Source organism: Oncorhynchus mykiss, chromosome 9 (genome assembly GCF_013265735.2).
Source record: "Oncorhynchus mykiss isolate Arlee chromosome 9, USDA_OmykA_1.1, whole genome shotgun sequence".
Classification (NCBI taxonomy): domain Eukaryota; kingdom Metazoa; phylum Chordata; class Actinopteri; order Salmoniformes; family Salmonidae; genus Oncorhynchus; species Oncorhynchus mykiss.
Window position 1 is genome coordinate 74,403,082 of NC_048573.1, and position 15,924 is coordinate 74,419,005.

The 15,924-nt window shown below is 47.2% G+C and overlaps 1 protein-coding gene across 3 annotated transcripts in view; it reads right to left on the reverse strand.

Annotated features, from left to right (window-relative positions):
• LOC118966122 (regulator of G-protein signaling 17-like) overlaps positions 1-15,924 on the reverse strand; it is a 125,917-nt gene that overhangs the window by 26,010 nt on the left and 83,983 nt on the right. For 2 of the 3 annotated variants that reach the window (XM_036989037.1, XM_036989039.1), the window contains 2 exons: positions 9,781-9,920; positions 8,412-8,492 (listed from right to left, as the gene is read on the reverse strand). In XM_036989037.1, the coding sequence (XP_036844932.1) occupies positions 8,412-8,492; positions 9,781-9,920 (221 nt within the window). The remainder of the gene's footprint in view (positions 1-8,411; positions 8,493-9,780; positions 9,921-15,924) is intronic. The other variant, XM_036989038.1, reaches the window with a different exon arrangement.

Below are 15,924 nucleotides of genomic sequence, written 5' to 3' on the forward strand. Positions count from 1 at the left end.
GATGGTAGCTGACTCTATAGCCACTCCTACTGAGGATGGTGGCTGACTCTATAGCCACTCCTACTGAGGATGGTAGCTGACTCTATAGCCACTCCTACTGAGGATGGTGGCTGACTCTATAGCCACTCCTACTGAGGATGGTGGCTGACTCTATAGCCACTCCTACTGAGGATGGTAGCTGACTCTATAGCCACTCCTACTGAGGATGGTAGCTGACTCTATAGCCACTCCTCCTACTGAGGATGGTGGCTGACTCTATAGCCACTCCTACTGAGGATGGTAGCTGACTCTATAGCCACTCCTACTGAGGATGGTAGCTGACTCTATAGCCACTCCTACTGAGGATGGTGGCTGACTCTATAGCCACTCCTACTGAGGATGGTAGCTGACTCTATAGACACTCCTACTGAGGATGGTAGTTGACTCTATAGCCACTCCTACTGAGGATGGTAGCTGACTCTATAGCCACTCCTACTGAGGATGGTAGCTGACTCTATAGCCACTCCTACTGAGGATGGTAGCTGACTCTATAGCCACTCCTACTGAGGATGGTGGCTGACTCTATAGCCACTCCTACTGAGGATGGTAGCTGACTCTATAGCCACTCCTACTGAGGATGGTGGCTGACTCTATAGCCACTCCTACTGAGGATGGTGGCTGACTCTATAGCCACTCCTACTGAGGATGGTGGCTGACTCTATAGCCACTCCTACTGAGGATGGTAGCTGACTCTATAGCCACTCCTACTGAGGATGGTGGCTGACTCTATAGCCACTCCTACTGAGGATGGTAGCTGACTCTATAGCCACTCCTACTGAGGATGGTAGCTGACTCTATAGACACTCCTACTGGAGGATGGTAGCTGACTCTATAGCCACTCCTACTGAGGATGGTAGCTGACTCTATAGCCACTCCTACTGAGAATGGTAGCTGACTCTATAGCCACTCCTACTGAGGATGGTAGCTGACTCTATAGCCACTCCTATCTATCATATCTTTAATCTGAGTCTAGAGTAAAGTCTTTGTCCTCAGGCCCGGAGAGAAGCCAAAGTAATTCCTCTACCCAAGAGTGGTAAAGTGACCTTTACTGGTTCTAACATCCAACCTATCAGCTTAGCTCCAGCTCTTAGACAAATGGTTGTAAAAAATGGTGTTTGACCAAATACAATGCTATTTCTCTGTAAACAAATGAACAACATATTTTCAACATGCTTATAGAAAAGGGCACTCAACCATGTACTGCACTGACACAAATGACTGATGATTGGTTGAAGAAAATCGATAATAAGAAGATTGTGGGAGCTGTACTGTTAGATTTCAGCCTTTGATATTATTGACCATAACTTGTTGTTGAAAAAACCTATATGTTATGGCTTTTCAACTTCTGCCATAATGTGGATTCTGAGCTATCTATCTAACAGAACTCAAAAGGTTTTCTTTAATGGAAGCTTCTCTAATGTCAAACATGTAAAGTGTGGTGTACCGCAGGGCAGATCTCTAGGCCCTCTACTCTTTTCTATTTTTACCAATGACCTGCCACTGGCATGAAACAAAGCATGTGTGTCCATGTATGCTTATGATTCAACCATATGCACATCAGCAACCACAGCTAATGAAGACACTGAAACCCTTAACAAAGAGTTGCAGTCTGTTTTGAAATGGGTGGCCAGTAATAAACTGGCCCTGAACATCTCTAAAACTAAGTACATTGTATTTGGTACAAATCATTCCTTAAGGGCTAGACCTCAGCTGAATCTGGTAATGAATAGTGTGACTGTTGAACAAGTTGAGGAGACTAAATGACTTGGTGTTACCTTAGATTGTAAACTGTCATGGTCAAAACCTATAGATTCAATGGTTGTAGAGATGGGGAGAGGTCTGTCGTAATAAAGAGATGCTCTGCTTTTTTGACACCACACTCCAAAAAGCAAGTTCTGCAGGATCTAGTTTAGTCTAATCTTGATTATTGTCCAGTCGTGTGGTCCAGTGCTGCAAGGAAAGACCTAGTTAAGCTGCAGCTGGCCCAGAACAAAGTGCTACATTTTTCTCTTAATTGTAATCACAGGGATGATATAAATACTATGCATGCCAGTCTCTCTAGGTTAAGAGTCTTCTTATGGCTGGGGGCAGAGCTTGGATGAATAAGGTGCTCAGAGGTGCCCAGAGTAAACTGCCTGCTACTCAGTCCCAGTTGCTAATATATGCATAGTATTAGTATAGTCGGATAGAAAACACTCTGAAGTTTCTAAAACTGTGAATGATGTCTGTGAGTATAACAGAACTCATATGGCAGGCGAAAACCTGAGAAAGAATCCAACTAGGAAGTGGGAAATCTGAGGTTGGTTGTTTTTCAACTCATTCCCTATTGAAGATACAGTGGGATATTGGTCATGTTGTACTTCCTAAGGCTTCCACTAGATGTCAACCGACTTTAGAACCTTGTTTGATGCTTCTCCTGTGAAGTGGGGCCGAATGAGAGGGGAATGAGTCAGAGGTCTGCCAGAATGCCTTGAGCTCGTGACACTCGTTCACCTGAGAGCGAGCTCTGTTCCATCGCAATTCTACAGACAAAGGAATTCTCCGGTTGAAGATTTATGTTAAAAACATCCTAAAGATTGATTCTATACAACGTTTGATGTGAGTGTCATCTGATGAATGTCATCAGTGTTATCTGAGTGTCAACTGATGAGTGTCATCTGATGAAGATCATCAAAGGTTGGTGATTCATTCTATCTCTATTTCTGATTTTTGTGACTCCTTTCTTTGGCTGGAAAAATGGCTGTGTTTTTCTGTGACTTGGCTCTGACCTAACATAATCGCTGGGGTGCTTTCGCCATAAAGCCTACTTGAAATCGGACACTGGGGTGGGATTAATAAGAAGTGTATCTTTAAAATGGTGTGAAATATTTCTATGTTTGAGGAATTTTAATTATGAGATTTCTGTTGTTTTGAATTTGGCCCGCTGGACATTCACTGGCTGTTGTCATATCGATCCAGTTAACGGGATCTCAGCCCTAAGAGTTGGGGAGAGACTGACTGCATCACTTCTTCTTTTTATAAGAAACGTGAATGTGCTGAAAATCCCAAATTGTTTGCATAGTCAACTTACACACAGCTCTGTAATACACACTTACCAGACCAGGGGTCTTTTCACAGTCCCAAAATCCAGAAATAATTCAAGAAAGTGTACAGTATTATATAGAGCCCTTATTGCATGGAACTTCCTTCCATCTCATATTGAACAAATAAACAGCCAACCTGGTCTCAAAAAACAGATAAAGCAACACCTCACGGCACAACTCCTCTCCCCTATTTGACCTAGATAGTTTGTGTGTATACATTGATATGTAGGCTACATGTGCATTTAAAAAATATATATGTAGTCCTGTCCTTGAGCTGTTCTTGTCTATTGATGTTCTGTATTATGTCATTCTGTATTATGTTTCATGTTTTGTGTGGAACCCAGGAAGAGTAGCTGCTGCTTTTGCAACAGCTAATGGATCCTAATAAAATACCAAATATCACACCTGGACAAAAGGAACACCTATGTGAGAATGCTGTTCATTGACTAAATCTCAGCGTTCAACACCATAGTGCCCTCAAAGCTCATCACTAAGCTAAGGGCCCTGTGACTAAACACCTCCATCTGCAAACTGGATCCTGGACTTCCTGACGGCCCCCGGGTGGTAAGGGTAGGCAACAACACATCCGCCACGCTGATCCTCAACACTGGGGGCCTCTCAGGGGTGCGTGTTCAGTCCCCTGCTGTACTCCATGTTCACCCACGACTGCACGACCAGGCATGACTCCAACACCATCATTAAGTTTGCTGATGTCACAACAGTGGTAGGCCTGATCACTGACAACGATGAGACGGCCTATAGGGAGGAGGTCAGAGACCTGGCCGGGTGGTGCAAGGTGATCAACGTGATCAAGACTAAGGAGGTGATTGTGGACTACAGGAAAAGGAGGATTTAGCATCGGCCCTCAAATCCTCAAAGGGTTTTACAGCTATACCATCGAGAGCATCCTGACGGGTTGCATCACTGCCTGGTGTGGCAACTGATCAACCTTCGACCACAAGACACTACAGAGGATAGTGAGAACGGCCCAGTACATCACTGCCTGGCATGACAACTGCTTGACCTCCAACCAAAAGGCACTACAGAGGGTAATGTGTATGGCCCAGTACACCACCGGGGCCAAGATTCTTGCCATCCAGGACCTCAATACCAGGCGGTATCAGAGGAAGGCCTTAAAAATTGTCAAAGACTCAGCTACCCTAGTCATAGACTGTGCTCTCGGCTACCGCACAGCAAGCGGTACCGGAGCACCAAGTCTAGGTCCAAGAGGCTCCTAAACAACAGTCTTATAGCAAACAAGCCATAAGTATAAGTATAAATATTTACATTGATTTGACTTACATTGACTCGATCATTCCTATGAATTATTCTGGATATAACGACAACACATCACATAGCCTAGTGATAGCCTAGTGATAGCCTCGTGATAGCCTTGTGATAGCCTAGTGATAGCCTAGTGATAGCCTCGTGATAGCCTAGTGATAGCCTAGTGATAGCCCAGTGATAGCCTCGTGATAGCCTCGTGATAGCCCAGTGATAGCCTCGTGATAGCCTAGTGATAGCCCAGTGATGGCCTCGTGATAGCCCAGTGATAGCCTAGTGATAGCCTCGTGATAGCCTAGTGATAGCCTAGTGATAGCCCAGTGATAGCCTCGTGATAGCCTAGTGATAGCCTAGTGATAGCCTCGTGATAGCCTCGTGATAGCCTAGTGATAGCCCAGTGATAGCCTCGTGATAGCCTAGTGATCTTATTGACAATATGATCTGGTAATGAAAAGACAAATAGATTTCTGGTTTCCATGTTACACAAGCAGCGTGAAGTAGCCTCCCTGAACTTGAATTTGGAGCTCAGAAATTCAAGTACTGGGAATAGGCCTACTTTTGAAAAATCAGACATTTCCTCAATTAGATGCCTGAAAAGTTATTGTAATTATTGAAAGCAAATGTATACGTTCTCTCCTGCTCCCTTATAATTATCTGTGATTTCATTGTTGATCAGTCTTTGTGAGAGATGTGACCCCGTTCGTTTGTGTCCCGACGCTTCAATTGAAGGGTTGTTGGCTACCCTGTTAATTTAACGTGAAACCCACGTGCGGTTGTTATGACGACGACAGCATCTAATGTTGACTTCAACTTGGCTTTCCATACAAATCCCTTTATTTTTTTGGGGTCACTTTCTAGTTATATATAAAAAAACAAAAAAAAAACAGCGATGGTGACAATCACATGGAGAGGTTTTAATGCTACCAATATTCACGTGCTTTATTATGTGTGCCTGCGTCGGCCGCGTAGGACACAGAAACATCACCATGCATCCAATCTATTTAGTCAGGCAAGTCCACGTTATCCTCACACAGTTTACAATATAATAATGATTTGAAAATCAATGCATTGGCAAGCCCCCCCAAAATATGCATTATTATATGCATTATTATATGCATTATTATGTGCATTATTATATGCATTATTATATGCATTATTATATGCATTATTATGTGCATTATTATATGCATTATTATGTGCATTATTATATGCATTATTATGTGCATTATTATATGCATTACTAACCCTAATGGCTTACATTTTTGACACTTTTAGCTCTTTTTAGTTGGACGGGGGACGGGGATGGGGATGGGGGACGGGGGGGGGGGGACGGGGACGGGGGACGGGGGGGGACGGGGGACGGGGACGAGGGGGGACGGGGGACGGGGGACGGGGGGGACGGGGACGGGGGGGAGACGGGGGACGGGGACGGGACGGGGGACGGGGGGGGGGACGGCGGGTGTTATATATTAGGCCCTATATGTACATTTATATAAATTATACAATTGTAGAACATTGAGGTCCGTAAAAAATTCCAATCGAGTGCTTTGCCAACGTCTGTACGAAACGTGCTAACAGGATGTATAGTCCTCGACCTAGTGTTGCATTATGGGTAATGTGCATATATTCACTTTTACTCCTCTAAGTACACTGCATAGAAATCATTTTTATTTTTGTTTTTAAACCGTTTTGAAAATGCCACACATTGGGTCCATTATTTACAGTAAGACCCAAAAACTCACAAAAAAATGATAATAATCTAGTACCAAACTGTTTTTCATATTCTAGTATAAAAAAAGTACAGAAGTTTAGGGTGTAGGGGGTTAGGGTGTGGGGGGTTAGGATGTAGGGGTTAGGGTGTAGGGTGTAGGGTGTAGTGGGTTAGGGTGTAGGGGTTAGGGTGTAGGGGGTTAGGGTGTAGGGGGTTAGGGTGTAGGGGGTTAGGATGTAGGGGTTAGGGTGTAGGGTGTAGTGGGTTAGGGTGTAGGGGTTAGGGTGTAGGGGGTTAGGGTGTAGGGGGTTAGGATGTAGGGGTTAGGGTGTAGGGTGTAGGGTGTAGTGGGTTAGGGTGTAGGGGTTAGGGTGTAGGGGGTTAGGGTGTAGGGGGTTAGGGTGTAGGGTGTAGGGTGTAGTGGGTTAGGGTGTAGGGGTTAGGGTGTAGGGGGTTAGGGTGTAGGGGGTTAGGGTGTAGGGGGTTAGGATGTAGGGGTTAGGGTGTAGGGTGTAGTGGGTTAGGGTGTAGGGGTTAGGGTGTAGGGGGTTAGGGTGTAGGGGGTTAGGGTGTAGGGGGTTAGGGTGTGGGGGGTTAGGGTGTGTTGGGTTAGGATGTAGGGGTTAGGGTGTAGGGTGTAGTGGGTTAGGGTGTAGGGGTTAGGGTGTAGGGGGTTGGGGTGTAGGGGTTAGGGTGTAGGGGTTAGGGTGTATGGGTTAGGGTGTAGGGTGTAGTGGGTTAGGGTGTAGGGGTTAGGGTGTAGGGGGTTAGGGTGTGGGGGGTTAGGGTGTAGGGGTTTAGGGTGTAGGGGGTTAGGGTGTGGGGGGTTAGGATGTAGGGGTTAGGGTGTAGGGTGTAGTGGGTTAGGGTGTAGGGGTTAGGGTGTAGGGGGTTAGGGTGTAGGGGGTTGGGGTGTAGGGGTTAGGGTGTAGGGGTTAGGGTGTATGGGTTAGGGTGTAGGGGGTTAGTGTGTAGGGGGTTAGTGTGTAGGGGGTTAGGGTGTAGGGGTTAGGGTGTATGGGTTAGGGTTTAGGGGTTAGGGTGTAGGGGGTTAGTGTGTAGGGGGTTAGGGTGTAGGGGGTTGGGATGTAGGGGTTAGGGTGTATGGGTTAGGGTTTAGGGGTTAGTGTGTAGGGGGTTAGTGTGTAGGGGGTTAGGGTGTAGGGGGTTGGGGTGTAGGGGTTAGGGTGTAGGGGTTAGGGTGTATGGGTTAGGGTTTAGGGGTTAGGGTGTAGGGGGTTAGTGTGTAGGGGGTTAGTGTGTAGGGGTTAGGGTGTAGGGGGTTAGGGTGTAGGGGTTAGGGTGTAGGGGGTTAGGGTGTAGGGGGTTAGGGTGTAGGGTGTTGGGGGTTAGGGTGTAGTGGGTTAGGGTGTAGGTGTAAGGGTGTAGGGGGTTAGGGTGTATGGGGTTAGAGTGTAGGGGGTTAGGGTGTAGGGGGTTGGGGTGTAGGGGGTTAGAGTGTAGGGGTTAGGGTGTAGGGGGTTAGAGTGTAGGGGGTTATGGTGTAGGGGGGTTTGAGTGTAGGGGTTAGGGTGTACGGGGTTAGGGTGTAGAGGTTAGGGTGTAGGGAGTTAGGGTGTAGGGGTTAGTGTGTAGGGGTTAGGGTGTAGGGGGTTAGTGTGTAGGGGTTAGTGTGTAGGGGTTAGGGTGTAGGGGGTTGGGGTGTAGGGGGTTAGAGTGTAGGGGTTAGGGTGTATGGGGTTAGAGTGTAGGGGTTAGGGTGTAGGGGGTTAGAGTGTAGGGGTTAGGGTGTAGGGGGTTAGTGTGTATGGGTTAGTGTGTAGGGGTTAGGGTGTAGGGGGTTATGGTGTAGGGGGTTTGAGTGTAGGGGTTAGGGTGTACGGGTTAGGGTGTAGAGGTTAGGGTGTAGGGAGTTAGGTTGTAGGGGTTAGTGTGTAGGGGTTAGGGTGTAGGGGGTTTGAGTGTAGGGGGTTTGAGTGTAGGGGGTTAGGGTGTAATGGGTTGGGGTGTAGGGGGTTAGGGTGTAGGGGGTTAGAGTGTAGGGGGTTAGGGTGTAGGGGTCAGGGTGTAGGGGTTAGGGTGTAGGGGGTTTGAGTGTAGGGGTTAGGGTGTAGGGGGTTAGTGTGTAGGGGTTAGAGTGTAGGGGGTTAGGGTGTAGGGGGTTTTGGTGTAGGGGTCAGGGTGTAGGGGTTAGGGTGTAGGGGGTTAGGGTGTAGGGGGTTAGGGTGTAGGGGTCAGGGGTCAGGGGTTAGGGTGTAGGGGGTTTGAGTGTAGGGGTTAGGGTGTAGGGGTCAGGGTATAGGGGTTAGGGTGTAGGGGGTTTGAGTACTCACCAATCTTCACAGTTTTGAAAGGTCTCCAGGCGTGTCTCCAGGGATTTCCTACCTCTGTCCTCTTCATTCCTAACGGTGAGACTGCAAGGTGGTGAAACTACATCACAGCACTTATATAAACACACACACACACACACACACACACACACACACACACACACACACACACACACACACACACCACACACACACACACACACACACACCACACACACACACACACACACACTACACACCACACACACACAGGTTGGGCGGTATCCAGACGTTCATACCATTTCTGTTCCATACCGTACTACCGGAAGTCCAAACACGTGGTACGATTTAAAAAATATATATTTTTATGCACAAAACTATTCAGGCAGCAAGAACGTTGATCCAGGAAGGAACTGATTGACACTGCTGTTACCACGAAGCATGTCGTCTAGCCACTTAGTTGGCAAACAAAATGCATAGCTGGTTGAGATGTCTTGTAGTTCCACTTAACTAGTTAGTCATACTGTCATAAATCATACTGTCGGTATTTCGAAAATACCCCGGGATATGATATCAACGGTATATCGCCAAAGCCTAACACACGCATGCACACACACACACACACACACACACACACACACACACCTCTCTCTCTCTCTCGTTCTCTCTCCTTCTATCTCTCTCTCTCTCCTTCTCTCCCTCTCTCTCTCTCTCTCTCTCTCTCCCTCTCTCTCTCTCTCTCCCTCTCTCTCTCTCTCTCTCCCCCTCTCTCTCTCTCCCTCTCTCTCTCCCCCTTTCTCTCTCTCTCTCTCTCTCTCTCTCCCTCTCTCTCTCTCTCTCTCCCTCTCTCTGAATCAGGTCTTCAGTTCCCCTCAGGCCACACATGGGACCCAAGGAAGACTTAATTACTTTTAGTCCTTCTTCTGAATGCTTACAGAACCAGTCTCTAATTAAATGGCTAAGAGGGGGGGGGGGGCAGGGTTGTACCCTCTACTACTTGAGAGAGGGGGGGACAGGGTTGTACCCTCTACTACTTGAGAGAGGGGGGGACAGGGTCGTACCCTCTACAACTTGAGAGAGGGGGGGACAGGGTTGTACCCCCTACTACTTGAGAGAGGGGGGGACAGGGTCGTACCCTCTACAACTTGAGAGAGGGGGGGACAGGGTAGTACCCTCTACAACTTGAGAGAGGGGGGGACAGGGTTGTACCCTCTACAACTTGAGAGAGGGGGGGACAGGGTCGTACGCTCTACAACTTGAGAGAGGGGGGGACAGGGTCGTACCCTCTACAACTTGAGAGAGGGGGGGACAGGGTCATACCCCCTACTACTTGAGAGAGGGGGGGGCAGGGTCATACCCTCTGCTACTTGAAAGAGGGAGGACAGGGACCTACCATGAGCAGCTACAGCAGCAACACCAGCAGAAGCAGCATGTGTTCGGTCTCTGTGTGTTGGTCTGCCGTCGAGCCCGGCTGGGCGACATCTCGCTGACAGCCACGGGAGACTCGCCGTCTGCCGGGACAGGGCCTGTGTACTGAGAAAGATTAACACACATATGGACATGAACACACAGGAACGTACTCCTCACATACACACTGACTAACTGACTGACTGACTGACTGACTGATTAACTGACTGACTGACTGTCTGACTGTCTGACTGACTGACTGACTGACTGATTAACTGACGGACTGATTAACTGACTGACTGACTGACTGACTGATTAACTGACTGACTGATTAACTGACTGACTGACTGTCTGACTGACTATCTGACTGACTGACTGTCTGACTGACTATCTGACTGACTGATTAACTGACGGACTGATTAGCTAACTGACTGTCTGACTGACTGACTGACTGATTAACTGACTGACTGACTGACGGACTGATTAACTGACTGACGGACTGATTAACTGACTGACTGACTGACTGACTGACGGACTGACGGACTGATTAACTGACTGACTGACTGACTGTCTGACTGACTGTCTGACTGACTGACTGTCTGACTGACTGACTGTCTGACTGACTGTCTGACTGTCTGACTGTCTGACTGTCTGACTGATTAACTGATTGATTGTCTGACTGACTGACTGTCTGACTGATTGACTGATTGATTGATTGACTGTCTGACTGACTGACTGACTGACTGATTAACTGACTGACTGACTGATTAACTGACTGACTGACTGACTGACTGATTAACTGACTGACTGACTGATTAACTGACTGACTGACTGACTGACTGATTAACTGACTGACTGACTGACTGACTGATTAACTGACTGACTGACTGATTAACTGTCTGACTGACTGATTAACTGACTGACTGACTGATTAACTGACTGACTGACTGACTGTCTGACTGATTAACTGATTGATTGACTGACTGACTCACTGATTTACTGACTAGCTGACCGACTGGCTGGCTCGCTGACTGTGTACTGCACAGCTTGACATTGTCTATTCACGACTGCCCTACTCTACTCTACACAATTCCACACCACCGATCCACTCTCACTACAATCCAATTTACCTCCCTTGAAACACAAGCACTCAGCCCTACCACAACAAACTGTGTTTGTGGACACACTGAACTTGTTGGTGCAGATGAAGAGAGACAGAGAGAGAGGGAGGAGAGTGGGAGAGAGAGAGAGAGGGAGAGAGGGAGGAGAGAGGGAGGGAGAGAGAGAGGGAGTAGAGAGGGAGGGAGAGAGGGAAGAGAGAGGGAGGGAGAGAAGGAGTAGAGAGGGAGGGGGAGAGGGAGGAGAGAGGGAGGGAGAGAGGGAGGAGAGAGGGAGGGAAGGAGAGAGGGAGGGAGAGAGGGAGGGAGTAGAGAGGGAGGGAGAGAGGGAGGGAAGGAGAGAGGGAGGGAGAGAGAGAGGGAGGGAGAGAGGGAGGAGAGAGGGAGGGAGAGAGGGAGTAGAGAGGGAGGAGAGAGGGAGAGAGAGAGGGAGGGGGAGAGGGAGGAGAGAGGGAGGGAAAGAGGGAGGGAGAGAGGGAGGAAGAGAGGGAGGAAATAGGGAGGGAGGGAGAGAGGGAGGGAGGAGAGAGGGAGGGAAAGGGGGAGGGAGGGAAAGAGGGAGGGAGAGAGGGAGGAAGAGAGGGAGGGAAAGAGGGAGGGAGGGAAAGAGGGAGGGAGAGAGGGAGGAAGAGAGGGAGGAAAGAGGGAGGGAGGGAGAGAGGGAGGGAGGAGAGAGGGAGGGAGAGAGGGAGGGAGAGAGGGAGTAGAGATTGAATAGATAACCTAGATGGAGAAAGTGAAGAGGGGGACATGGACAGAGGATAAGTCATGTGATGCATCATGAGTTTGTGCTGTGGGCACCCCCCCCCCCCCCCCCCCCTCCCAACACACACACACACACACACACACACACACACACACACACACACACACACACACACACACACAGCACAAAGCTAACAAAGAGAACTCAAGAAAACTGCAGAGAAAGCATATATTCACTGGCATACAGTTCAGTTCACATCGCTTGGCTTTCGTCTTTACATCCACCATTGACTCCAACAATAAAACTACATGTCCCTACATGTCCGAGATAATGTCAGTGTTCCAAACCAATCAGATTTCAGTGGTTACTTTTAATTCGCTAAAACGCTTGAGCCATGAATCTTATCAAATTACATTTGTCCCAGCTGGCCAGGCGGTCGGGAATAGAGGGTCACTGTCTGGCTGTGGTGTGACAACAATACAGTCACAGCTACAGTAGATGAGAGAGAGAGAGACAGAGAGAGAGAGACAAAGAGAGAGAGACAGAGAGAGAGAGACACAGAGAAAGAGATAGATAGATAGATAGATAGATAGATAGATAGATAGATAGATAGATAGATAGATAGACAGAGAGACAGAGAGAGAGAGACAGAGAGAGAGAGACACACACAGAGAGAGAGAGACAGAGAGAGAGAGAGACACAGAGAGAGAGAGAGAGATAGATAGATAGATAGATAGATAGATAGATAGATAGATAGATAGATGTTAACACATGTTTCCCATGCCAATAAAGCCCCTTGAATTGAATTGAGAGAGAGAGAGATAGAGAGAGAGAGAGAGAGAGAGAGAGAGAGAGAGAGAGAGAGAGAGAGAGAGAGAGAGAGAAAGAGAGAACTACAGGACAAAATACAAACCCTCCAACTCAAAAAGGCCTGTGGTGTGGATGGTATCCTCAATGAAAGGAAAAAATATACAGACCACAAATTACATTTGGCTATACTTAAACTCTTTAACATCATCCTCAGCTCTGGTATTTCTCCCAATATTTGGAACAAAGGACCACATCAATCCACAAAAGTGGAGATAAATTTGACCACAATAACTACCGTGGGATATGAGTCAACAGCAACCTTGGGAAAATCCTCTGCATTATTATTAACAGCAGACTCGTACATTTCCTCAGTGAAAACAACGTACTGAGTAAATGTCAAATTGGCTTTTTACCAAATTACCGTAGGACAGACCACGTATTCACCCTGCATACCCTAATTGACAAACCAACAAACCAAAACAAAGGCAAAGTCTTCTCATGCTTTGTTGATTTAAAAAAAAGCTTTCGACTCAATTTGGCATGAGGGTCGGCTATACAAATTGATGGAAAGTGGTGTTGGGGGAAAAACATACGACCATTATAAAATCCATGTACACAAACAACAAGTGCGTGGTTAAAATTGGCAAAAAAACATTTCTTTCCACAGGGTCGTGGGGTGAGACAGGGATGCAGCTTAAGCCCCATCCTCTTCAACATGTATTTCAACGAATTGGCGAGGGCACTAGAACAGTCTGCAGCACCCAGCCTCCCCCTACTAGAATCTGAAGTCAAATGTCTGCTGTTTGCCGATGATCTGGTGCTTCTGTCACCAACCAAGGAGGGCCTGCAGCAGCACCTAGATCTTCTGCACAGATTCTGTCAGACCTGGGCCCTGACAGTAAATCTCAGTAAGACAAAAATAATGGTGTTCCAAAAAAAGGTCCAGTTGCCAGGACCACAAATACAAATTCCATCTAGAAACCGTTGCCCTAAAGCACACAAAAAACTATACATACCTCAGCCTAAACATCAGCGCCACAGGTAACTTCCACAAAGCTGTGAATGAGCTGAGAGACAAGGCAAGATGGGCATTGTATGCCATCAAAAGGAACATGCAATTTGACATACCAATTAGGATCTGGGTAAAAAATACTTGAATCAGTTATAGAACCCATTGCCCTTTATGGCTGTGAGGTCTGGGGTCCGCTCACCAACCAAGAATTCACAAAATGGGACAAACACCAAACTGAGACTCTGTATGCAGAATTCTGCAAAAATATCCTCCGTGTACAACGTAAAACACCAAATAATGCATGCAGAGCAGAATTAAGCCGACACCCGCTAATTATCAAAATCCAGAAAACAATGTTCCATTCTACAACCACCTAAAAGGAAGCGATTCCCAAACCTTCCATAACAAAGCCATCACCTACAGAGAGATGAACCTGGAGAAGAGCAAGTTGGTCCTGGGGCTCTGTTCACAAACACACCCCACAGAGCCCCAGGACAGCAACACAATTAGACCCAACCAAATCATGAGAAAATTACTTGACACATTGGAAAGAATTAAGAAAAGATCTGAGCAAACTAAAACGCTATTTGGCCCTAAACAAAGAGTACACAGTGGCAGAATACCTGACCACTGTGACTGACCCAAACTTAAGGAAAGCTTTGACTATGTACAGACTCAGTGAGCATAGCCTTGCTATTCAGAAAGGCCGCCGTAGACAGACCTGGCTCTCAAGAGAAGACAGGTTAGGAGCACACTGGCCACAAAATAAGGTGGAAACTGAGCTGCACTTCCTAACATCCTGCCAAATGTATGACCATATTAGAGACACATATTTCCCTCAGATTAAACAGACCCACAAAGAATTAGAAAACAAATTCAATTTTGATAAATTCCCATATCTACTGGGTGAAATACCACAGTGTGCCGTCACAGCAGCAAGATGTGTGACCTGTTGCCACGAGAAAAGGTGAAGAACAAACACCATTGTAAATACAACCCAGGTTTATGTCTATTTATTTCCCCTTTAGTACTTCAACTATTTGCACATCATATGATATTGAATTATTTTTATTTTTTAAAAACTTTAAAAAGTGTAATGTTTACCGGTAATAGTATTGTTTATTTCACTTTTGTTTACTATTTACTTCACTTGCTTTGGCAATGTAACATAACATACATTCCCCATAGCAATAAAGCCCTTAAATTTAAAATGAAATTGGATTGAGAGAAAGTTAGAGAGAGTTAGAAAGAGAGAGAGAGGAGAGGAGAGGAGAGGAGAGGAGAGGAGAGGAGAGGAGAGGAGAGGAGAGAAGAGGAGAGGAGAGGATAGCAGTAGAGAAGAGGAGAGAATAGGAGAGGAGAGAAGAGAAGAGAAGAGAAGAGAAGAGGAGAGGAGAGGAGAGGAGAGGAGAGGAGGGGAGAGGAGAGGAAATGAGAGGAGAGAAGAGGAGAGGAGAGGAGAGGATAGCAGTAGAGAAGAGGAGAGAATAGGAGAGGAGAGAAGAGAAGAGAAGAGATGAGAAGAGGAGAGGAGAGGAGAGGAGAGGAGAGGAAATGAGAGGAGAGAAGAGGAGAGAAGAGGAAAGGAAAGGAGAGGAGAGAAGAGGAAAGGAGAGAAGTAGAAAGTAGAGAAGAGGAGTGAAGAGGAGAGAAGAGGAGAGGAGAGAATAGGAGAAGAGATGAGATAAGAGGAGAGAAGAGGAGAGAAGAGGAGATGAGAGGTGAGGAGAGGAGAGGAGGGGAGAGGAGAGAAGAGAAAAGGAGAGGAGAGGAGAGGAGAGAAGAGGAGAGGAGATAAGAGGAGAGGAGAGGAGAAGAGAGGACAGGAGAGGAGAGGAGAGAGAGGAGAGGAGAGGAGAGGAGAGGAGAGGAGAGGAGAGGAGAGGAGAGGAGAGGAGAGGAGAGGAGAGGAGAGGAGAGGAGAGGAGAGGAGAGGAGTAGAGAGTAGAGAAGAGAAGAGGAGAAGAGAGGAGAAGAGAAGAGGAGAGGAGAGGAGAGGAGAGGAGAGGAGAGGAGAGGAGAGAAGAGGAGAGAAGAGGAGAGAATAGGAGAGGAGAGAAGAGAAGAGAAGAGGAGAGGAGAGGAGAGGAGAGGAGAGGAGAGGAGAGCAGTAGAGAAGAGGAGAGAATAGGAGAGGAGAGAAGAGAAGAGAAGAGATGAGAAGAGGAGAGGAGAGGAGAGGAGAGGAGAGGAGAGGAAATGAGAGGAGAGAAGAGGAGAGAAGAGGAAAGGAAAGGAGAGGAGAGGAGAGAAGAGGAAAGGAGAGAAGTAGAAAGTAGAGAAGAGGAGTGAAGAGGAGAGAAGAGGAGAGGAGAGAATAGGAGAAGAGATGAGATAAGAGGAGAGAAGAGGAGAGAAGAGGAGATGAGAGGTGAGGAGAGGAGAGGAGGGGAGAGGAGAGAAGAGAAAAGGAGAGGAGAGGAGAGGAGAGGAGAGGAGGGGAGAGGAGAGAAGAGAAAAGGAGAGGAGAGGAGAGGAGAGAAG